Below are 23,623 nucleotides of genomic sequence, written 5' to 3'. Positions count from 1 at the left end.
TATATGTATCTTCTCCCCAGAAGAACTACAGGATGCTAAATGAACTAAGAAAGACATTTCCTGAGTAATTGCTCTATTGCCCAAATTTACTGATCTTCTTTCCATATCCTCATACCCTTATGACATCCCAATCTCTCCCCTTAAATGGTACAACTCATCTCTTGGAAACTTGCCTGCCATCTCTCCTGACATGGTGCCCTGACTGAGATAGATTCTTGTCTTTCCTAAATTCCTTGCCTGTTGGTAAATTCCTTTACTGCCTGGATCACTGGTTGGCTCTCTTGCATGGCATTACGTTTACTGAGAGCTGAATGTGTTGACACATACATGCATATGTAAGCAATCTGTCTTGGAGTAAAATTCTTCTCTCTTGGAATAGGTAATAATGGCTCTTTGAATACTGATAATGGGCCATTTCCTTTATGTGTATTATCTCTAATCTTCCCAAAAATGAATGTAGTACAGGGTCTCACTACATAGATCGGACTCCTTTTGTTTTCAGCCTCCCAAGTGCTGGAATTACAGATGTGTGCCACCACGCCCAGTCTCAGGTACTGTCTCATTGAGCTCTGCAGGCAGGGCTGGCATAGCATGTGGTGCCAGGGATCCAACCCAGGTCCTGGGCTTGCATAAGCAGGCACTTTAGTCCGCTGAGCTATCTGCCCTGCCCAGTCCTCTAAACTTTAAAAGGAAGATATTGTTAGCCCCACTTCACTGAGAAGATACATCCTTAGTTTGCTGTACTCTCTACCTACTGCAGGAGGTAGTATGTTTTAGTTAGCTTAAGAAAGTTTTAACTGTTAAGATGGGTCATCTAGAGAAATTGAAAGGTATCTAAGTGGGGATCGCTTACTGAAGAATTACTGCACAAAATCCCCCTCTGTGGCTAAAAAGAGCTGCCTGAACCAACTTGTTTGTTTTCTCACTGATGGTTATAATTTCTCCAGTTTTTTCCCCCAGAGACATATTAAGCCCCACTCCAAAAATATCCTTAAAATTATATAATATCTGGATGTGAGGGTGATCTGGCTGCGACATCTGCCACCCCATTGATCGCCAGGGTTGATTTGGCTGATCTGGCTGGCGAGGCGGGTGTCCCCTTCCTCCCTCAATGATCCATGTGCATCCCTCCCTAAGCTGCACACTCGGTCAAAGAGGACGACCACCCCCGATGGAGGAGGACCATTCCTCGGTCAAGGGTATATGAGTAGCTGCACTCCCCTGCTAGAACCTCCAAACAAGCTCTCAAAATTATATAATATGTATAACTAAGCTGGCGGTAATTAAAAGATTAAACTTATTTATTTATTTATTTATTTTGTATTTAGTACAGGGTCTACAGGGCCTACAGGGTCTCACTACGTAGATCCATCTCGTAGTGATCGGCCTGTGTTCAGCCTCCCAAGAGCTGGGATTATAGGTGAGCACCACCACACCCAGTCTCAGTGTGCCCCAGGGGCGGGGCCAGCATGGCAAAGATTAAACTTTTTATGTTTAAAACAGCAAGATTTTCTTAAGGTATTGCGATTCCATTGGTTACATTTAAAAGGCTAGATTAAAAGGCAAAAATTCTATATTTTGCTAAGATAGTTTCTTATGGTTTTTTTCTATTGTTAGGCTTTTGGTTACTAAAAATTGAGCTTTAAGAGTTAGAGATTGTTTAAGTGTTGACTTATATAATGTTTTCAATAATCAGTTTGCGATTGATTAAATAAATGACTATTAATTTATGACAACCTACACATTTGGGACTAGATATACGTCTAAAAATATTGCCATGATTATAAGCTTTAAAGTTAAGTTTATAATATTAAAACTACCTGAAGTTAATACATTCAAAGTAACTAATAGATGCACTTTTGTATAATATGCATCTATAGACCTTAGGCATAAAAATGATTAAAATTTGGTTTCTTTTTAAATTTTGTCCTGACATTTAAAACTTGACCTACATCTATTGGCTTTGCATAAATAAGTATTTTGTTATTGAATAAGTAAAATACAGTTAAATTGGCTAATTAGTCTATTCCTGGTTATCAACACCATTTCTTAAATTTTATTTTGTTTTTTGAGACAGGGTCTATCTACATAGTTCAGCTGGCCTTGAGCTCACTATGTACCCAGGCTGGCCTCAAACTCCTGGTGAACCTCCTGCCTCAGCCTTCCAGGTGCAGGGATTGCAGTCACGTACCACCATGCCCAGCCATCACTTCTTAAATCTACAAGAACTCTGAAGGTGTCCTTAAATGCTTGCCAGTGAAGCGACACACCCTAAACATGCTATGGGAATTTAAATTTTGCCTTGAAAATAAAACTATGTATGTATAGATGCATATGTAAAGATTCCTATAAAGCTGTGATGATAATCAGGGATAGCCTCAGGGACTATTCCGTAACTTTGGGTTTCCCAAGTGCACAGGCCTTCAGTGATGCAAACCTGAACAATGTCGTAGCATACCAGTGACTTCCTGGCTGACGCTATCTATGATGGTGAACTTGTTCAGACCGAAGCACCTGGCTTTCCCTTACTTGTTTTCTACCTTCTTATAATAAATGTGCATGGTAATCCACTAAGAGACAGTCAGACAAATGATCTGGGTAGATTTTCAGGCTTATGCATGTGTCATTGTTATAGTTGATAATTGTGTTATTATAGTTAAACATATCTAAACACTGTGCAGTCTAGACAATGTCACTTTAATAATTAAAGATAAGGCATTAATAACCTATAATCTATAAACAAGTCCATTTTACTTAGATGATACTCATAAAAATAGCAAATTTAGGTAAATGTTTCTTTATGTCATTTAATATTTATAATTAGATAATTGACTAAAAAGTTATTTTATACTAAAATAGAAATTTAAAAGTGTTTCAGCAATAAATAACAAAACCTAATTATTCACGTATAATAAGATCATAATTGTCATGCTAAAATATGATGTGCTTCTATATCAAAATTTCTCTATAAAACTTTGAAATTGTAATCTGTTAGCATTCTATAGAAATTAGACTTCTAAGACAACTGTGATGGTTAAAAAAATAGTTCTCTGGTCATACTTTATATTTCAAGGTAATGAAATATAAAGCTAGATAAGATAGTTAAAACTATGGCTCCTGCTGCAATAATGTTATAACTATTCTCCTGGGTGTTTAAGAACTGAAGTTTGGAGATCTAAGATAAAAGGATAACTGGGTTACAAAGATAGCCAATATTTTGTCCCTGGCCTCCAAGATCGAAAGGGACCCTGAATAGAAGGAGAACTTTCTATGAGCTTCTATAACTCTAGTGAGTCACCCAATCCCTTGAGCAGAGAGATTGTTGTCAACAGATACACAACTGTATACCAAAGAGGGTCACTAAAGAGAGAAATGTCTCCCATGTTTTCAGGGGAAGCCATGCTATCAAGCAAGACCATGACCCATCTGGGTAGATGACATGGCCAGAGATGTTCTGTACATGGTTCCAGAGGAGCCCCAACTGGCTTTGGTGAGAGGCTAATTTTGATTAGTGCAGGTCTCACTTTAGCTCGGTCTTAAACAATCATCAGAAAAATACAAGCAAAATATACACAAAGCAACAATAATAATATAGGCTAGAGAAAGGGGGCCCTAGTAATGGCACTGGCCTCTGCTGGGAGTCTCTAGCTACAGTTGCCATTGTTATGGTTTAATGAGGTTCAAAAGCCATACTAACATCTATAAAAGCCCAAAGAGAGTCTTTGAATTCCTTAGCTAAAATTAGAGTTTTCCATCTTCTTACAGCAAAAACTAGACAGACTGGTGCACCATAAGTAAAACTTATCTTCAGATAAATAATTTACCTTAGGTTAAAAAAGATTTTAAAATAGTAAAAGAACTATTAGACTTATAGATGACCTCCATAAACAGACATGTCTAGGACTCTGCTGGTTGCAATTTCTATTCCAATCTTTAAAAAGTAGTATCTAAGCTTGGCTCCTTCTCCAATTAGCTTTTGCATTCTGGTTCTTGTTGGGGCCATGCATTTTTTTTTTTTTTTACAAAAATTACATTTAATTTACAATGTAATTTTTTTCAGGAGACATCTGGTCTTACTTCTTAATCTCTTGATAAAATTGGTTCCTTCTCACCTAGAAGCTGTCACACCCATTATGGACAAGAAGATGGCAACAACAAGAAGTGTACCGAACTCCTTCTGATATAGGGAGAAACACTGATCTTGGGCGGGTGACCTCCTAATGATGTAGGGAAAAATGATCTCTCCACCTGACCTGGATGAGTTCATGTTCTCTAAAACTGAAGAATGAATTTTAGGAACAAACGGCGGTTATGAGCAGAATATATTTATTGAGAGAAAGAAAGCTCCTGTCTGAGAGAGGGACAGGAGGACCCCCCCCCCCAGCAGGTTGTCCCCTGGAAGCTATCTCTTCCAGGGACTTTTATAGTGTAAAACTATGTGGGGATGAGGTTGAGAAAAAGGGAACTCGCTGAGGTGGATGTGGGGTGGGACAAAACTATGATCAACCAATGAGATTACAAGCACCATTGCTCAGGTAAGATTAAGTCTGGGACCAAATGGGGAAGCGAATCACATAGCAAGGGGGCATGAATATAAAACAGGACCTTATCTGGTAGACATCAGATAAGGATTCTTTTTTGGCTTTCTCAGGGTAATGATCAATCCAGGATGCTAATCTTTAGGGAGGCTAGCATTTGTTTGGTCTTTAGGTCTGGCTCCCAGGAGGAGCATCTGTCCCTCCCACAGTTGTAAGGTAACTTGTCTTTTGTACTGTCTCCTTCGAGGGCCTGGCCCTGTTTGACTGCCTATAACTCAGCTGCCTGCAACACTTCTACCACAATCCACCACATAAACCTTCTGAAGAGAGTCCATAACTGTGGAATCCCCAACATCTATCAAAACCCCCTTAGATTAGCTCTCTGGAGAAAGTCCTTGACTGTTGTTTCCCCAACATCGACCCTTTCAGCATAAAGCAGCTACATTAGCCTTCACCTGTTCTCCTTTAGCAACAGTTAAGGATGCATCATCAGAGTAGGGAAAATGTAAATATATTTTATTTATTTATTTATTGGCAGAACCGGGGATTGAACTAAGGCCCTTGGGCTTGCCAGGGAAGTGCTTATTTCACTGAGCCATCTCCCTGGCTATATTCTAATATAGCTAAAGGAGCTAATGGCCATCCCCTAAGTTCCTGAGTTCTGAGGAAATTGCACTGCAAAATGGTCAGCTCTGTCTAAGATCCCAGTTTGCTGCAGACACTATGTAAAAGAACTGGGACTGTGAGTGCCCACTTGGCCATTTCTTGAACTTCACATGGCCATCCATGACAGATGAATACTAAACTTTTGAGTAATTCCTGTCCCCTGTTGTACCTATAAGTATTCTAGATTGCTCATGTGGCTTCCTCATTCAGGACCCTCCTAAAAATCCAGGAGCTATTCTCTTCTCCTCCTTATTTTCAATAAAAACTCTCCTAACTTCCTCTTTTGGTTCATGATTTTGTTCTTCAATGTGTACGGAGCCATGAGCCAGACACTCATGGTACCGCTAGCTGGGAAGATTGCAGCCACAGTTATAAAGGCTTTGACTCTGATATGGAACAGCTCAGGAAAACGAGGCTGGGTCCTATTCAGGAGGCGATTTTAAAGGAGTAATACAACTAGCAACAGTAAAAACACCCTCTTTTATGTCCAGAACTATGTTCCATGCTTTCCCCAAAGTACCCTACCAGCCTCAGTGTGTGTGTGTGTGTGTGTGTGTGTGTGTGTGTGTGTGTGTACACATGTGCGTGCCATCTTCTTCCACCTCAGGATCTGAGGCTCTGAGAGGGGCGGGTGACTACAGGTGGGATCCTGACCCTATATGCTCGAACCTCTCCCTTAGATGGGGCAAAGTCCTCCACTGTGCCAGAAAAAGAAGAGCCAAGAAATGCCTGCAAAAGCCTCCTCAACAAGCCGGCCCAACCCGATAACTACTACTTGAAGGACATTATCCAGTGCCTCGCTGACTGCAGGCAGGTGGGGAGCAGTGACTCCTGCACTTCGTGGAACCTGGAGAGGTGAGAGGATGGAACTCTGGGGCTTTCACGTGGGGACAGGGGCAATATTAGAAAATTAGGCCATGTGTTCCCAACTTACTACTCCCATCTTACCCTTCCACAACTAGAAGTCCCTACTGACTCAGAGGACACAGCAGTGAATCAGCCTTGGTCCTTGTGAGTTGTAAAAGGACAGACATAAACCCAAATAAGGATGACTCCAGAGTGTGTTCACACCAAGGTTCACATGCTCAGATCCATCTGCTCACTGCCACCAAATCAAAGGAAGCCATACATTTTGGTAAAAAGGAAGAAGGATTTATTCAATGCTAGCCCCCAAGGAGATGGAGGGGCCCATTTGCCTCAAACCAGCATCTTACTGTGTACAGCTGGACAAGAGTCTTTTATAGTAAGAGACAGGGGCAGGAAGACCACAGAGAGACAATGCAGGCTTCACAGTTGCTTTATGTGTCCAGCTCATCCAGCTCATCATCCCCTTTCTTGTGGAAAGGGAACAGCTCCAGCCTTCTGGGCCAGGATCTGATTATTCTGCCACTTGGGTGAGCAACACAGGGGGTATTGGTTTTGTGCTCAGCAGCAGGAACCTGGAGGAGTTGCTTATCTCTAAGATTAAAAAAAATCTAACCTGAGAGTTTCACTTTGAGATGCCAATGACATGAGCATAGGAGAGCAAAGAAGGCACCATGCTAGGCTAGAGAAGGGACATCTAACAAAGCCTCACTCGGGAAGCAACCAGGGAAGGGCTTTGAAGAGTACAAAGGGGTTTTCCCATTGGACCAGGCAGTAGCAGGTGATACAGCAGTAGAACTGCAGAGGACTGTAATACTTTGAAACTTGAGAGTAAAAAGTGCTGAGAGATGAAGGCCACATGAGACAAGATGGGACAGAAAGGGAACAGAACTAGATATGTGAGCTGGGACTAAGGAGTGGCATGTTATATGGCCTAGACCAACTCTGGGAAGCAAAGCAATGACAAATCCTAAGCTCACAATGAGTGTTGTCGGGCTGGTGAGATGGCTCAGTGGTCTAAAACACCTACTTAGAACAAGCTTAGCAAAGCACAGGGACCGCGGTTCAATCCCCCAGCACCACATGCCAGCCAGCCCCGCCCCCTGGTGGGCTGAGCTGGCCACACACACACACACACACACACACACACACTTAAATAAATAAAATTAAAAAAAAAAAACAATGAGTGTCGTCAACTCTGAATTTTAGAAGGATTGCTGGAGTTTAGGGAAGGACACAAAGGTAAATGTACAGGAGGGGCCATGCCAAGGTGGGGTGTGGCTGCAGAATGACATTGCTATCAGCAGTGTACACTGTGCACCTAGACAGGAAAAGACTGGGGAGGTCAGAGGACATCAAGCCCCTGGAAAAATGTTATTCAGTCATATTTCTGTTCTAACATCAAGCCTGTGAGAATAGACTTTCATTCATTCCTTCAACAAATAGTCAGGGAGCACCAGCCATAAGCCAGGTGCTTTTGTTGCTACCCAGAGGAGTTATGGGCAACTTTGATCAGAAGGGAGATCAGGGCAGGGGACAAAGAAACTTTTGGAGCTGGTCCCTGAGGTGTTGTACACTGAAGCCCTTCCTCTCTCCCAGGACACACATGTCAGGGAGTGAAGCAAGGACAGAAAGAGATATCTATGGGCCAAAACTCTTTTCTTGGTGCTCAGGGAATTATCCAAACATTTCCCAAGGGGAGTTTTAATCAGCGGATTTATGGGAGGTAGGCCTGAGTTCCAGTGAGTCCCACTGTCAGAGAGGCAGCCACCGTATCAAATCTGCATGAGCTTTGCAGGGTGGGAGATTCAGGGGAGCCAGTAGGTAGGTAGGTTGACTCCAGCTGTCCCATAGGAAATAGTCACCAGGCACAGGTGTATAAGGCAGCTTTCTGGATTAAACACATGAGGGAACCTGGAGGCAGTATGGAAACTGGACACTGTGTCAAAGGTGAGCCCTGATTCTGGTATAGCAAAGTCCAAATCAACATAGAGGGCAAAGCAGTATAAGATAAGAATTCACATCTAGATTTTTTTTTGGGGGGAGAAGGTCTACAGGGTGTTCAGGGTCTCATTACTAGATTGAACTCCTAGTGATCCGCCTGTTTACAGCCTCCCAAAAGCTGGGATTACAGGCACACGCCACCACGCCCAGTCTCAATTGCCATCTCAGCATGCCCCGGAGGCAAGGCCAGCACTGGAGGCCTGGGGCTCAAACCCCAGACTCTTTGCCTGCTTGCAGGCACTGTAATCCGCTGAGCTATTTGGCCAGACCTTTCATATTTTAAAGGTAAATAAAAGCTAGGACCAGTTAGTCTTTGTTTCTGGCTAGTTAGTTTTCTTATGAGTTTTCCATTCAAGTGTATTTGCATATATTTGTCTGCCTTACTGTTTCAATTGTATAATATATTTTCTGTAATCTCCTTAGGGTTTGTTTCCCCTCTTGATTATTGTCACTATTCACAAATTATGACAAAAACCAAAGGGTCCGTCTTTGCCTCCACAGCTACTCCTTTCCCGTAGTTGTAGTCTGGCTTTTTTCCCTTCCCTTCCAGTACTACTTCAGCTTGCACTTCTCTTGCACTTTTCGCAATTGCTAGGAAAGGCTGGACAGATCTCTGGCCCCAGAAAAGGAACCTGGTAGGCGGTACAGTTTTCAGAACCATGGAGAGCGCACCCAGCTTGCCTATCACATTCTGTGCTGTGTGTGGTTCCCACACCACCTGTGCTCCCATGCGGTCAGTTCCTGCAGGGCTCAACTTTCAGAAGTTAGATTTCTAGTAGTCAATAAGTGTGCTAATGTGTGCGGAGAGACTTTTCCCAAATTAGAGGTGCAAGGACAAAAAGCACATGAAAAAATGCTCAACCTCCCTGAACATTAGCGAAATACAAAAATCAAAACCGCAGTGAGATGTACCTTCACACCCATGAGGATGGGTGCAAGCAGAACAAGACAAAAAGGGAAAACTGTAAGTAGTTACGAGGATAGGGAGAAACTGGTACCCTCATGCTTCACTGGTGTGAGTGTGAAATGGTGTAGAAGAGTTGTGGAAAAGTGTGGCAGCTCCTTAAGATGGTAAACAAAGAATTAACATGCAATGCAGGAATTCAATTCCCATATGTACGTCCAAAACAATTTAAAGCGAGGCTTCGAATAGAAGGTTGCACGTTGGTTTTTCACAGCAGCACTCTTCACAATAGCCAAAAAGTGGAACAGACCCAAATTGTCCATCAGGAGATGAATGCACAATGAAGGTGTGGTACATACATAAAATAGAATTGTATTCTTCCATTCAAAAGGAATAAAACAATGGCATGTGCTTTGACATGGATGTGCTAGTAAAAAAAAAAAAAAAGCCAGACATGAAAGCCACATACTATGATTCCATTTACATAAAATACATAGAGTAGAAAAAGTCATAGAGATTTAAAGCAGATTTAATGTTTGTTCATGGCTGGGGGAAGAGGGAGGGGTGACTGTTTAAAGGCAACTGGGGTTTCTTTTGAGGGTAATAAAAATATTCTGGAACTAGTTAGTGGTGATGGCCCAGCACTGCTAATGTACTTGTTGCCGCTGAATTGAACTTTAAAATGGAAAAATTTGTTCTATATATTTTACCACAAAAAGAAAAAGATAAGACACAGACAATACTCAGAGAAACCTGTAGCTAAATCTCTTGGGACCTCCTACAGGGAGTTTGAGGATTTTAAAAATCTATTTATTTATTTATTCATCTATCTGTCTAGATATCTATGTGGTACAGGGTCTTGCTACCCAGCTCAGACTCATCGTGGCCAGCACACAGAGCCAGCACAGCATGCAGTACTGGGGATAGAACCCAGGCCTTTGTGCTTGCCAGGCAGGTGCTTAGACTGCCGAGCTATCTCCCCAGCTCAAGTCCAAGTTTTTGATGTGCTGGCTCAGGCTTGTCGCTGCAGCAGCCTGTGCAGGGTACCTCAGCCTGCACAATGCTACCTTCCTTCCCCCTTCCCTTGCAGACACTGGCTATACTATGAGTCCTACCTGGTGGAGAATTCAATGGGGACTGTGGACCGGCCTTTTGTGAAGTCTTTGATCCAGAACATCAGCACTGACACCTCAGAAGACCTGCTCTTCTCTCTGAAACCCTCCCAGGTGACGGCTTCCCCGTGCCTATTGGCTGGCTCAGATCTTGTGCTCACTTCCTTACTTTGAGAGATACATCCTGCCCTGGTGCCCATCATACTTAAGACTCCCAGGCCCACTCGGGAGAGCTTTGCCATCTTGTTAATGAGTGCTAATGAGCTAACTGCACAAGCAGAACCTGGGCAGGTGATTCAGCTCATTGGTATAGACATGTGGAGGTCAGTGATAGAGACCTAGGCTCTATCTCGTTCTGGCCTTTCCACCACTACACTAGGTGTCCTCTGGGAAATGCCTCTCCCTCTTTGTGGCCTGAGTGTTTATCTGTAATACCCATGAGCTCTTCTGTTCAGGAAGTATATTTGAAACCAAGGAAATGGCACACTTGGTAACTAAAGGGCTAAATAAGAGGACTCTACATTTACATTGGTCTGGATTCAGTTTCCACCTCTGGCCCTTATCAGCCATTGTGACTTGGAGCAAGTGACTGTTTCAGAGCCCCAGGTTCCTCCCTGATGAAGATATTGCCTACTTCCCAGACGACTGGGAGGATCAAGTGAAATAGTGCACAGGAAATTCTTGGCATAGTGAGGGCTCAGCAAGTTTCTAGCCTCCCCAGGGAAATGAACCCAAGGATGAAGGTCCAGGAAGCCAGGCAAGCCGGTTATTAGTAATGGACTTGTAAGTATGTGTGGAGAAGGGGAAATGGAAGAGAGGCCCTTTCTCAACCCTTTATTATATCAGCCAAATAGCTGAGCCCTCCTCATGGGTGTGGGCTGACCCCAGGTATCATCCACACTTCCTTTTGACATGGGCTGGGCCGAGAACAAAGTTGAACTTTGTAGCTCTCTCAGCTCCGCCATTCCAGTGTGCACACAGGATGCCTCTGAGGCCAGCAGCCGGCAGGAGCAGGGTGCAGCGCAGGAGAACCAGGGAGATGAGAAGATGAACAAAGCATGCTTTGTAACTACTGCTGCAGCTTATTCTAATATTCTGACCATTCTTAGTTTTTTAATTTATTGTTGATTTCACACTCCATGTGAATTCTTATATTCCTGTCATTTCCCTTCCTGAATTTCTGCCCTGTGACTTTGTTCTTTCCAGTATTTCCAAGGTAGAAACCAGACACCACTGCTACCAAGCCCCATGGTGTGGACACAGGGGCTGTTAGGACCTTGACACCCAAAGCGCAGCACAGCTGACCCCCCTGCAAACTGAGTTTGCCTGGGCATCATCCCCCCACAGCTACTTTCAGCCTGGCAGGTGGCCACATGGTTAGCTCTGCTCTCCACACTGGGAAGGTGGAGTCCGTATGTGTTGTTCCTTGTCCCCAGGCCCACGGCCTGGGAGAAGCAGCGTCTGGACAGAGCCCTGTACCCTGCCTCTCAGAGCTAATGGTCTCCAGGTGCTGCCCCTCCGCCAGCTGCCTCAGTTTCCTGTCTCAGCTGGGGAATGGCAGGACCTGTGTCGAGAACCAGAATCCTTGAGTAAAGATGGGAACTCTGGTCTGTGGTTGCAGATCCCAAATCAAGTGATGGAGGGTGAGGACAAGCCCTCTGACAGAGTCTGGCTTCCCAAGAGCTTTTTTGGATCCCTGCCAGGCAACAGGCCTATGGTGCGCTTGGCTGTAACAGTTCTAGACATCGGTTCAGGGAACATCTTCAAGGTGAGGAGCAGCCTGCTGGTGCCTTGGAAACTGGGAGGTTCAATGCTAGTTCCATCATGGTGCAATAACCCACAGCTCCTGCTGGGGACTCTGGGTCAGTGGGGAGGGAGTAGGTGGTGCTGACCTTCCACAGCTGAGGTCTCCAGGCAGCCTGGTCACTCCAGAGCTGGCTCTAGAGTCTGTCCTGCAGACCCAGAATGTGCACGCGCTTGTGCATCTGGAGGCCCCCTCTGCATCCTGGTCTTAGCCCTGTACCCCTGCAGTTGAGAGCACAGAGGAACCCTGAAGGCCAGCTATGCAGCACTCTCAGGAACATCGCTTTGCAACCATGCTGAAGCACAAGGCCTGGACCAGCCCTTGAAGAGTGGGGGGCTGCAGAGTAGCAGGAAGAAGGCTGCTTGCATCCCCATAGCCGTTTGATTCCCTAGTCTCAGACTTTGCCTTTGGGCAAGGGTCATAGGTCCTGGAGGTTCCCAGCCCCCAGCCAGATGGGATGATGCAGCCCCTCCTGCAGCCAAGCCTTCCCATCTGCCCTTACAGGGCCCTAGGCTCCTCCAGGAGGAGGGCAGCAGTGTGCTGAACAACCACGTGGTAGGCTTGAGTGTGGGCCAAGCGCCTGTCACTGGGCTCTCAGAGCCTCTGGAGATCACCTTCTCACACCATCGTCACCCCCCGGTGAGTCCCCCATCCAGGCCTGGCAAGCACTGCGAGGCAGACAGGCTAGTGGAGCAGGCATGCATGGGAGCTTCTACCCTTTTCCTTTCCACACCCACCAGGGCCGTACACACAACTGTGCCTAGGGACATAGCTCACCTAGGGCCCGTGTGCACCTGTGCTCACACACACATACACACACACACACACACACACACACACACTCTTGTGTTCACAGAAGTAAAGATGAGGGCATGGCAAACCTACCTCTGTGCACACTGCATCCACACCCACCTGGATAATATGCACAGACATGCACACTGACCTGGAGTCCCTCCCTCACTGCTCCATGCCGTGTTAGCACCCGCGCATGCTGGTCCAGGGTGCGTCCGTCAGTGTGGCTGGATGCCCTATACAACCTGCAGGCATGTGGTCAAGGCTAGGCCACCCTCCTCTGCCTACCCTCACTAAGACTCTCTGGTTTCAGAACATGACCCTCACCTGCGTGTTCTGGGATATAACTAAAGGTAGGGCCCGGAGGACCTCTCTGGGGGAGGTAGGAGAAGGGTGTAGGCTCCAGAGGACCCCCTCCTCCTTCCTCTGTGTTCCTCTCCCGTCCAGGGCCCACAGGAGATTGGGCCTCCAGGGGCTGCTCCACCCAGCTGGGAGCAGAGCAGACCGTGTGCCGCTGTGACCACCTGACCTTCTTTGCCCTGCTCCTGGTGAGAGCCACCACTCAACCCTGGGAGTCCTGTGGGCTTCCCCAGGGAGGATTCTCTATGAGGTTCCAGGCCTTTGGGGTGCATGGGCCTGTCCTCTAGCTCATGTGGCCACTCTGGGGTCATCCACAGAGGCCAGTCTTGGACAGGGCCACTGTGATGGTCCTCACACGCATCTCCCAGGCAGGCTGTGGGGTGTCCATGATCTTCCTCATCTTTGCCATCACTCTCTACATCGTTCTCAGGTAGGTGACCCCAAGTGCACTACATGCTCTCTTCTGGCCCTCATCCTGGCATCCTCTTCATGCCTTGTCTTCTCTCTGACCACGCAGGGTTGGAGGCTGAAAGGTGTCAGGGCTGTTTTTTTTGCAAGTGGCAGAAACCCAGGGCCTCGAGGTCCCCACAGTCTCTGCCGCTTGTGAAGCAGCTCCCCACTTGGACCTTTGGGAGACCCAGCCCTTCCCAGCTCCTTAGAGGCTCAGGCAGAAATACAACCCTAAGATTGAGGTCTCTTTTATTTAAAAATGTGTTTTAAAATAATTATAGAAGAACTAGAACTCACAAAATTAGCAGAGAACATAGTCCCTTGACCCACCTTCCCCCAGGGGTGACATCTTATGTAACAAAGTACAGTAGTAAGCCAGGATGTTGATAGCATACAGTGCTGCCGACCGCAGTACAGACCTCTTAAGGTTTTCATCATTTTAAATGTACGTGTGTGTGTGTGTGTGTGTGTGTGTGTGTGTGTGTCCAGAAGTAGGGATATCATTTGTAGGGCTCAGCCCAAAATAAAAATACATGTCCCCTTGTACAAATATTACAGGTGCATTGGTACGTGCCTGTAATCCCACAGTTTGGGAGGCTAAGGCAGGAGGATTGTGAGTTTGAACTCAAACTGAGCTAGATAGGGAGTTGAAGGCCAACCTGGATGAAATAGTGAGACGCTGTCTCAAAAACCAGGCTGGATATGCTGGTGCACACCTGTAATCCCGCTTCCTGGGAGGCTGAAGCAGAAGGGTGGCAAGTTCAAGCCCAGCCTGGGAAATTTAGTGAGTTAGTGACACCCCATCTGAAAATGAAAAATAAAAAAGCCTGATGGTATAGTTCAGTGTGAAGGCCTTGGGTTCAATCCCCAGGAGTACAAAACAATAACAACAGCAAAATTATTCAGAATGTCACGATGGTGGCAGTAAGGTATAGACTAGGACCCTGCAGACATGACACAGGCCTGCTCTGTGTGTGTGTGTGTGTGTGTGTGTGTGTGTGTGTGTGTGTGCATAGTTTATCCATGCACACAGTACAATGCAGTTTTACTGCAGCTGGGACCAGCGCTGCCTGCAGCCACGCGGCCCGGGGAAGGCAGGAGAGCGCTGCAGCCGGGGGAAGGCAGGAGAGCGCTGAAGCCGGGGGAAGGCAGGGCAGCACTGCTGGCCAGGCCTGGCTGGACACCTGCTCTTGGAGCGCAGTCACTGCCTTGTGCGCTTCAGAGCTGCGTGTGTGGAGTAGTTCTTCGGGGTCACCAGGGGCTGCATTGAAAGTGGGGAGTTGAAGCAGGGCAGGCAGGAACATCAGAGAGCACTGTCCCGTACTTTCCTGATCCTTGTTCCTGGCTAAGGAGCCCCAGGACCTGAGAGCAGCAGCCCAACCTATCCTGCCTTGCCCTCCATTACTGGAGCCCCAGCTCACTGTGCCCGGACTGAGGCAGCACTCAGGTCCCCCTCTTCCAGTCTGGGGCTCCCCTTCCCCCCACACACATGCCTCCGTGCCTCCATCATGGCATGGCCCTGGGCAGTGGTCCCATGAGCCCACCCACCCCACCACCCTCCCCACTCCGGGCCCTGGCTTCTGACACTGTCACCATCTCCAACAAGCTGAGCACCATTTGCCAACTGGCTGCATTGCTGGACCAATGAACTGGGCTTAGAGCGCCAGGTAAAAATGTTACCAGGTGCCAGGGATGGGGCTGGCAACTCAGGTGAAGGTGACATTGTCCCTTATGCTCCTCCAGGCTGCCCTGGGCTCCTCCCATTGGACTTGGTTTACAATGAATTCAGAGTGGGGGATCCGTGGGGAAAGGAGGCAGGCCCTGCTAGAAAGGCCTGGGCAGAGGTAGCGCAAGCCTCTGAGACTCTGGAAGTCCCCGTCCCTCTCTGATCCTCTCTCCTTCCTACATCCAAGGCCTCACTCATCCATCCTGTGTCACCCACTTGTCCAGCCAATGAATCCAGGGCCCATCTTCCACTATGCTGGGCCCTGAGTGCACAGAAAGAGCACAACAAGGGGAGGACGGGGCTTCCATTGCGCTGCTGTGAACACCCAAATCAGCCTGGGCTCCGGGCCATTCAAGGGAACTTCCCGAGAAGGAAACATCCCAGAGTGTTTTGAAAGCAGTGTAGGAGTTGGGAAGGCCAAAAAGAGGTGGAGTCCAGGAGAAGGAAAAGGTGCTGAGAGGAGGGGCAAGGATGTGCCACGCCTGGGAAGCAGGAGGAAGCAAAAGGCACCGAGGCAACTGCAGGCTGTGAGTTTGGCCTACACATGGAGTCAAGTGATGAGCCTGGCAAAACGCAACCCACAGGGACCCATGGGCCGTGAGATCACTTCTAGGCTTGAACCTGAGGGCTCACACGTGGGCTGGTGGCAGAGGCAGAAGCTGGAGAGCCTGGCAGTGGGGTACTGGGGTGGAACCAAAAAGGTGTGGACAGGCCCAGATGCCCCACTCAGGTGTGAGCTCTGGGGTCCCCCAATGGGCCTTCTCACCCCAGGCTCTCCCTGAGGAGGTTCAAGTCAGAAGATGCCCCCAAGATCCACATGTCCCTGAGCAGTAGCCTGTTCTTCCTGAACCTCGCCTTCCTGGTCAGCGTCGGGAGCGGCTCGCAGGCACCCAGTGTGGCCTGCTGGATCCAAGGTGCTGTGTTCCACTACTGCCTGCTCTGCACCTTCACCTGGATGGGCCTGGAAGCCTTGCACCTCTACTTGCTATCCATCAGGGTCTTCAACACCTACTTTGGCCACTACTTCCTGAAACTGAGCCTGTTGGGCTGGGGTGAGTGCTCCTGGGCAGCAGGAAGGACCCTCTCAGATAAGCCTAGAGATTTGGAGGCAGGTATTCCCATGATGCCCTACAATGCCTGCTTGTTCGCCTCATGCCCAGGCCTGCCCGCCCTAGTGGTCATCGGTGCCGGAAGTGCCAACAGCTATGGCCTTTATGCCGTCCGTGACCAAGAGAACCGTACATCACTGGAGCTGTAAGTAGCAGGCAAGAGAGCTCACATCTTGGGGCTGGAGGGAGGTGAGGGAAGAGGGTATCCTGGGAAAGAGAAGCCAAAAATGTAAAGGCCAGAATCTTCAGATCCAGCTACCTTTGGGCACAGAAAGTGAAATGGGAGAGGGCCCAGGAGGGAGGAGACAAAGTAAAAAAGGTGACTCCCTCCCCATGCCCAGCACTCATCCTGGTGAGTGAGGGCAGGCTGGACTTCAGGTGCCCTTTGATGGGGCACAACCTGCCCAATAACTGCAGCAGCCCAGGCTCTTCCTTGACCCCTAGAAGTGTGGCTTGGGTAAGCCTGGCCTCTCCTGGGCCTCAGCCTCCTCATCTATACAATTGGGAGGATGGCAGTGGCTAGGAGTCACCTGTCTAACTAAGGGGCTGCTGGTCACTATCAAGAGAAGCACAAATCTGGCTGTTTATGCCAAGCTTTCTGATTTCAACTGCAGCTACTAATTTGGGATTATATGCAACATGATATGAAGTTAATGAAACACAACATGGGTTGATTCAGCTCTTTTATACCCATTATCTGAAGAGCTACCAGGCTGGTTCCTTGCTCAGGAGAGAGGAGGGGCATATGAGTAGAAACAGTGAAAAGGCATCTTCTTGATCCTAAAAGATTATCCAGGGAGACTTCCTGGGGCTTGCTGTCCAGGGGGATCTTTTTCCAGCCCCAGAGGTCATCCGCTCCCTCCAGGTGTTGGTTCCAGAAAGAACCTGCCCTCTATGCCACTGTCCATGGCTACTTCTTCATCACCTTCCTCTTTGGTGCTGTGGTGCTGGCCCTAGTGTCCTGGAAGATCTTCACTCTGTCCAGTGTCACAGCGAACAAGGAGAAGAGACAGAATTGGAAGGCTGTTCTCACCGTGCTGGGCCTCTCAAGTCTGGTGGGCATGACCTGGGGGCTGGCCATCCTCACACCACTAGGCCTGTCCACCATCTATATCTTTGCCTTCTTCAACTCCCTACAAGGTGAGGATCTTGGACCAGGGAGGCTGTGGAGCTGCTGGGAGGTGGGAAAGAGGGTGTTTGCAGCAAACAGGATTCCACAAAAACTAGTACAGATTGGACATATTAATTTTACATATCTGGTGCTCTCTTAGGATATGGGACAGCAAAGGTGGCTGATTCATAAGGGCTGGTACCAGAATCAGGAAAAATCATTCACACCAAAGCATATTCTTCTCCTTTCTTTTGTTCTCTCATAAGGTGTCTGTGGAAACTTTATTCTCTTTCTCTTGACCATTGTTACCACGGCCCCTAGTGGCTGTCCAACATGGCTGCCTCTCTCTGATCTTGCAAGTCAGCTGACCATCTCTGGTTCAATCAGATGTGATCAGGATGGCAAAGTCATGTGATTTGATGTCCACATGACAAAGATAGGATCTCTAAGGAGCTGTTGAGGGAGGAAAGGGCTGATTGTTATGTCAGTTACCTGGCCCAGTTCCTCTTTCCTCTGAGAGCCTAGGAAAGGAAGATTCCAGAGAGTGGGCCGCAGTTTCCACTCCACACCTGTGCTCTTTGCTCCTTGATTTCTTATTCACATATACATAGCTCAAAACAGCATCCTGCCTGACTATGAAGGTAACAAACATGCAAGAAGGAGGTGACAAGATTCTCCCATCTGCGGCAATCAATAGGAAGCCAGCCACCCTAGATGTAGTAGATACAAACTCACAACCAGGACTCCATGACACTGTGTGCCTGGTGGTTGGGTCCAGGCAGATGTGGATTCAACTCTCAGCTCCACCCACCCCTCCAGCAAGTTATTCACCTCTTTTGATCCTCATTCATCTGACTCTTTTTATTTCCCTCTGGTTTGGGGGATCAAACCCAGGGCCTTGAGCACTCGAGGCAAGGACTACCCCAACTGGGTCACATCCCTAGCCCCTCATCTCTATAGGCAGGACAATCTCAATGCTGATCTCTCTAGATTTCATAATGAATAACTAATTGTGCATGTGTGGGACTTTGCAGGTCTTTGGTGTGTGGGACTATATTAATAGCAGTAGAAATGATTACTTTAGTGCCCTCTGAGGTTGTTCTCAGCTGAAGAATCCTAAGCCCATATCTGGAAAGTCCCACTGGTTAAGGATTGGGAGGAGATATATGTAGGGATCAGTCAGTCTCTTGGTGTGGTCCATTGTATGTGGGGAGAAAAGGCATCAGGAATGAGGAAAAGATGGACAAGAAGACAAGAGCTGGGTTAGGTGGTGGCTCATCTGCATGGCTGGTGAAATGACTTGTTGAACAATACTAAGGGTCTTTATCTATACCTTTGCAAAGCTACAAGATACAAGGTTGCCTAGGGACCAATAGCCCACAATGTCCAGGCAGGATGTTTTATTCAAGACTACGGTAGCTTGACTGCTTAGACAGTGAGGCCTCATCCTGCTTCCCACATAGGATCAATTTCAGCTTCAGTTGCTCCCAACAGATACATCTTGAAATTATAGATTATGACATTCTTGCAGAAGTTATTTTGATATTTCAGCCTGCATGGCTTAGTCTATTTAGTTCAGCTTCAACTGAGTCTGTATTATTTGATATTTCTAGCTTCTTCCCAACAGAGCCCTGGGTACATTTTAATTACCCATGGAACAGTTCTCAATATTGTTATTGTGGTATAGCATTTTAGTTATGTATTTCCTTTAAACGTACTCATATTCTTTCTCGGTCAATGTCTGTACTTCCTCTAATTTCCTACATCCCACTCCTTCCCTCTTCTTTCCATAATATTTATTTATAGAGGAACAGTAGAGAAGCCCCATGCAGTGTTATGGGTTGTATCCAGTTGTCCCCCCAAAGCCTCATGCAGTCATGGGGCAGGGACTTCTAGAGTTTGAGATTAACTCATGCTCAAGGATTATGGGTGTGAGTACTACACCCAGCCTGGGGTTGATAGGCTGAGTGCAACGTAAGGGCGACAGGCTTGCTCTCCGTGGCCATTGTTGCTGCTCCTCTTCCATTTCGCTTTCTGCTCTTTGCCACCACCATGAAGGCTGCTCTCTGCCATGTGCCGCTCTGCCTTGGAGCCAGCGGAGTGTGGACTGAGACCTCCAGTAACTGTGAGCTAAACAAACCTTTCATTCCTTCATTTTGGGTGTCGGGTATTTGTCCCAGAAAAAAGAGCAGACTAAGAGACATGCAGTAATGGTGCTGGGTTTGTATGTCCGAAAATTCCCTTATGTGGCTCTTTCTTTTCTGTGATAGATGTATGAAGTGAGATCGAAACAGACAGTGTGTTTTAAATAGAGAAAAGTAAGAGCAAAAAACACATGGTCATTAATCCCTCTCCAAAGACTTCTCTCTCACTTCGAATACACTGTCTCACTCTTACCACTCTGTCCTTACTTGCACTGCTACGGATGCCTCGATGTACTGAATCAACTAAAAATAGTTACCTTTCATGGTCAAGGCCCAGAAGTCACAGGTGCCAGGTCCAGTGAATCGGGTGGACAAAGGCTCACTGGTGTTCTTACAGGCCCGCCTTCCCATAGCATGGCTCTCTGCAGCAACATTCGTTATGTTTTAACACACCTCAAAATGACATGCACAAGAATGTCTGGAATGGCTTAGAAGTAGAAAAAATGATAAGCGTATTAAGAGGTGGAGGGAGTAATTTGCAGGGAAATTCACAACAATGTGTTTTTTACTGAGATATATTTTTGTTTGGTACCAGGAATCAAACCCAGGACCTTAAGCTTGTCCACAGAAGCCACACTGCGGCGCTATATCCTGGCCCTGCAATACCTTATAAACATTTACCTTGTCTTTTGGTCAGCCATTGTAGGTGCATATTTCAAGGTCTTTATTTTTCATCTGCACGATTTCTTTTCGGTTTTTCTATAGGAGTAGGTTTTATTTTTGCCTGATTTTTTTTCTAAGCCCTTGAACACTTATAGAAGGACTTTTTCTTTTTTTTTTTTTTTTTTTAACGTGGAACCAAAGATTGAACTCAGGCCCCTGTGCTTGCCAGGGAAGCACTTATTCTACTGAGCCATCTCCCTGGCCCCAGAAGGACCTTTTCGACCTCAGCAGCTGCCTCCCAGGCTGCCCAGCGCCTTGAGCTCACCGAGCTCCTCTCTCCTCTGCAGGTGTCTTCATCTTCTGCTGGTTCACCATCCTCTACTTTCCAAGTCTGAGTTCCAAATCCCCCTCCTCTGGCACCACCGCCCGCCTGGACCAAGCCCACTCCACATCGCAACAGTAGGAGGCACAGCCCTGCTTTCTCATCGGTTCTGGCTCACTGCGTGACCTCTGTGTCTCCCTGCTTTGTCCTAGGCCTCAGCCGCCTTCTCTGTACTTTGCGGCTGTAGAGGGAGATGATGGACCAGGTTGGGCCACGTGGCCACGTATGTCCCACTCAGAGACAGACGTGGACCTGAGAGTCCACATGTTTGGGTTAGCAGGAAACGGGAGTTCCTGTGGCCCCAAGATGCCTGCCAACAAAGAGCACCACCATCGCCTCCTTCCCTGCCTGCACAGCAAAGCACTCTGGATTGCCACCCTTGCCCACCTTCTGGTCTCAGCAGGACCTGAGCCCAAACAGCCAGTCTGGTTTGCACAACACCCCCTCAAAGAGCACGCCTCTCCCTCTTTTCTCCCTGTCACAACTCTACTCTCTGGCTACCTGTGTCCCTGAAGGGTATTCAGGAAGCCATTATCCCCTGGGGCAAGAGGGAGTTGTAGACTAGAAGTTAGCTTTGAGGATGGGCTGATCCTAATCTCTGCCCACCCTACCAGTGCCCATTCTCATGGAAGAACCCCTATCATTCAGGTGGCTTCCAGCCCTCAGGGGCCTGGGTACAAAGGTTTCAGAGATTGCTGCCCACCATATACACTCCCTAAAGTGTATGAGTCACCAACCGCTAGGTGGGCAGCTAGACCTCTGATCTGCTGTCAAGATGGGTCAAGGGTTCGCACCCCCATCCACTCAGTGTGTGGGGTCAAGGGGTGGTGGGGAGAGGGCTTGCTAGGCAGAGTGGACATCCTCTCCACAAGTAGGGAGCAGAGCAGCCTCACTCACCATTCCAGCCCAGTCCGAGCTCAGGGCTGGCCCATGTCAAGCCAAACTGGCCCAGATATTTCAATAAACTCTCACATTTGCTGGTCAAGCAGAATGATGTATTGGCAGGACTCTAAGTGAGGCCACACCCGGCCCAGGGACATCACTTCCAGTAGCTGTGCCTCTTCCGATCTGCAGGCAGGTTTGCCAGTAAGAAACAAAAAAGCAGCAGAAAGTAGAGATAGAGGAGAGACACGTGGGGGGGGTGGGGCAGAGAGCCTTGACAGACATGGACAGGAAACAGGCAGAGAGTGATAGCCAGGGCCAGGACAGCATCTGTCCCCTCCCCACAAGCTGTCACTCCATTCTGGTCTTAGCCTGCCACCCACCTCCTCACCTGACCACCCAATGTCACCATGGACTGACTCTATAGACAGGACTCAGTGTCTTTCTCAGATACTCCCCACAGCCCCCCACACTGTGGGCTGCTCTCTGGGAGTGGGGGTGCAGAGGTCCACTGGGGAAGCACCCTCCCTTCTCCCTCCTCCCACCCAGCAGCAGGGTGTTGTTGCCAGGAGAGACAGGAAGGTGTCTCTTGCTTTGCGCAAGCCGCTGTGTTCCTGGAAGGGAAATCCTGGGGTGTGGACACGGAGGGGCCATGGTGTGCTTTAATGGACAAGCATGGTGACTTTGGGGACTTATCTTTACAGACAACTGTTTCTCATGCTGAAGGGCTCTGCTCCCTTACCCCAAAGTCTCTGAGTCAGTGACCTGATTGACCAGAGCAACACCTGTTCCTGTTGGTGTCTGACAGGCCTGACTCAGCTCCTCTGGAGCTGTGTGACCCTGGGCCTGTCCCCTCCTCTCCAGGCCTTATTTCCCCTCCCTTAAAATAGGGATAATGAAGTCCCTGCTTCCTCCTAAGAGCATTATGATTTTTTTAAAAAGCATGCAGCACTCACTCAGTAAGAATTGGTTGGCTCCCCCTGGCCATTTGCCTCAGAGAAGGCACCTTGGAAATGGTGGCCCAGCACCCCTCCCAGCCAGAGCTGCTCCTAAGCCCGGGCTCATGCTGGGGCCAGGCTCTCGCATGGCTGGCTCCTCCCCCCAGACTATCACCTGTCTTCATCTTGAACCCAGGGGAGGCTGCAACTGCAGCTGGCCAGACATGCTGAGTAGGATGTAGGCTGATCCAAGCACACACGCCCATAGCTGGGCTTTCCAGCACAGACAGGAAGGTAGCCACCTTTTCCCGGCTGGCTTTCCACCGCACAATGAGGCAGGGGTTGAATGGCCTAGGTCTCGTGCTCAGCTAGGAGGGATTAAGACCTGAAGACCAGGGTTGACAGACAGAGCTCCCACCCTCACTGGCAGCACTAACCACCACGGTTGGAAACATCCCTGCATCCACCTGCCTGCTGCCCACCCTGCTCCGCAGGTGCCGAGGGCCAGGCCCAGGCCTTACTTCCTGGCCTGCGCAGCCGGGTATGCAGACAGAAAGAGTATGGGAGACGCTGGCTCTGGATGGCCCAGTGCCTGTCCCTGGGCCTGCTGTGAATGTGACTCAGCTTTGCCTGGCCCCTAGCGGCAGAGCAGCCCCTCTCTCTGGGGCCTCTGCCTCCTCTCTCTCCTGTGTCTTCCTCGTCAGTGTTCTTACTACAACATAACAAACAGGCAGAACATAAGAAGACTTATTTGCTCTGTGTTCTCAGGTGACTTAGTATTAAAAGATCTAAAATCCCTCATGAATTAATCTATGAATACAACCCCAATAATGATTCCAGCTGATTTTGCTTTTTAGATGCTCCAAAAACTGACTAAAATGCACAGGAGGTATCAAAGTTTCAAATTACTGTCAGTCTTAATGAAAGCGGGCACCAGGGGAGGAGACAACCTCCAGACATGGAAAGATACTTGCAGGGTCAGAGTGTTACACCCTACACGGAGACTGCAGAGATGGGAAGGAAGAAAACGGAACAGAACAGCACACTCAGCCGCAGGCCACATGCAGACGATGAGAGGTAGCACTGCCAAGAAACACAGGTTTTGGGTAGGATCTAGACTGACCCGAGCACTTGCTCCCATCAGCTGGCATTGGAAAATGGCTCAGATGAAACC

The 23,623-nt window shown here is 48.0% G+C and overlaps 1 protein-coding gene across 3 annotated transcripts in view; it reads left to right on the top strand.

Annotated features, from left to right (window-relative positions):
- The window catches only part of Adgrg3 (adhesion G protein-coupled receptor G3), a 31,142-nt gene extending 8,699 nt beyond the window's left edge, over positions 1-22,443 (top strand). Inside the window, exons 3-13 of one of the 3 annotated variants that reach the window (XM_023709440.1) lie at positions 5,885-6,059; positions 10,067-10,202; positions 11,710-11,856; positions 12,397-12,531; positions 12,998-13,037; positions 13,132-13,232; positions 13,362-13,474; positions 16,088-16,272; positions 16,381-16,474; positions 17,195-17,469; positions 20,595-22,443. In XM_023709440.1, coding sequence (XP_023565208.1) covers positions 5,885-6,059; positions 10,067-10,202; positions 11,710-11,856; positions 12,397-12,531; positions 12,998-13,037; positions 13,132-13,232; positions 13,362-13,474; positions 16,088-16,272; positions 16,381-16,474; positions 17,195-17,469; positions 20,595-20,710 — 1,517 coding nt within the window. In that variant the 3' untranslated portion in view covers positions 20,711-22,443. Of the gene's footprint in view, positions 1-5,884; positions 6,060-10,066; positions 10,203-11,709; positions 11,857-12,396; positions 12,532-12,997; positions 13,038-13,131; positions 13,233-13,361; positions 13,475-15,991; positions 16,273-16,380; positions 16,475-17,194; positions 17,470-19,710; positions 19,726-20,594 lie in introns of those variants that run through there. The other 2 variants (XM_012513562.2, XM_023709441.1) reach the window with 2 other exon arrangements.
- Positions 22,444-23,623: the final 1,180 nt, after the last annotated feature.

The sequence above is a fragment of the Octodon degus genome, unplaced genomic scaffold, assembly GCF_000260255.1.
Source record: "Octodon degus isolate 3935 unplaced genomic scaffold, OctDeg1.0 scaffold00011, whole genome shotgun sequence".
Classification (NCBI taxonomy): Eukaryota; Metazoa; Chordata; class Mammalia; order Rodentia; family Octodontidae; genus Octodon; species Octodon degus.
Note: the sequence above shows the minus strand (reverse complement) of the source record. Positions and strands in the feature narration are given on the sequence as shown.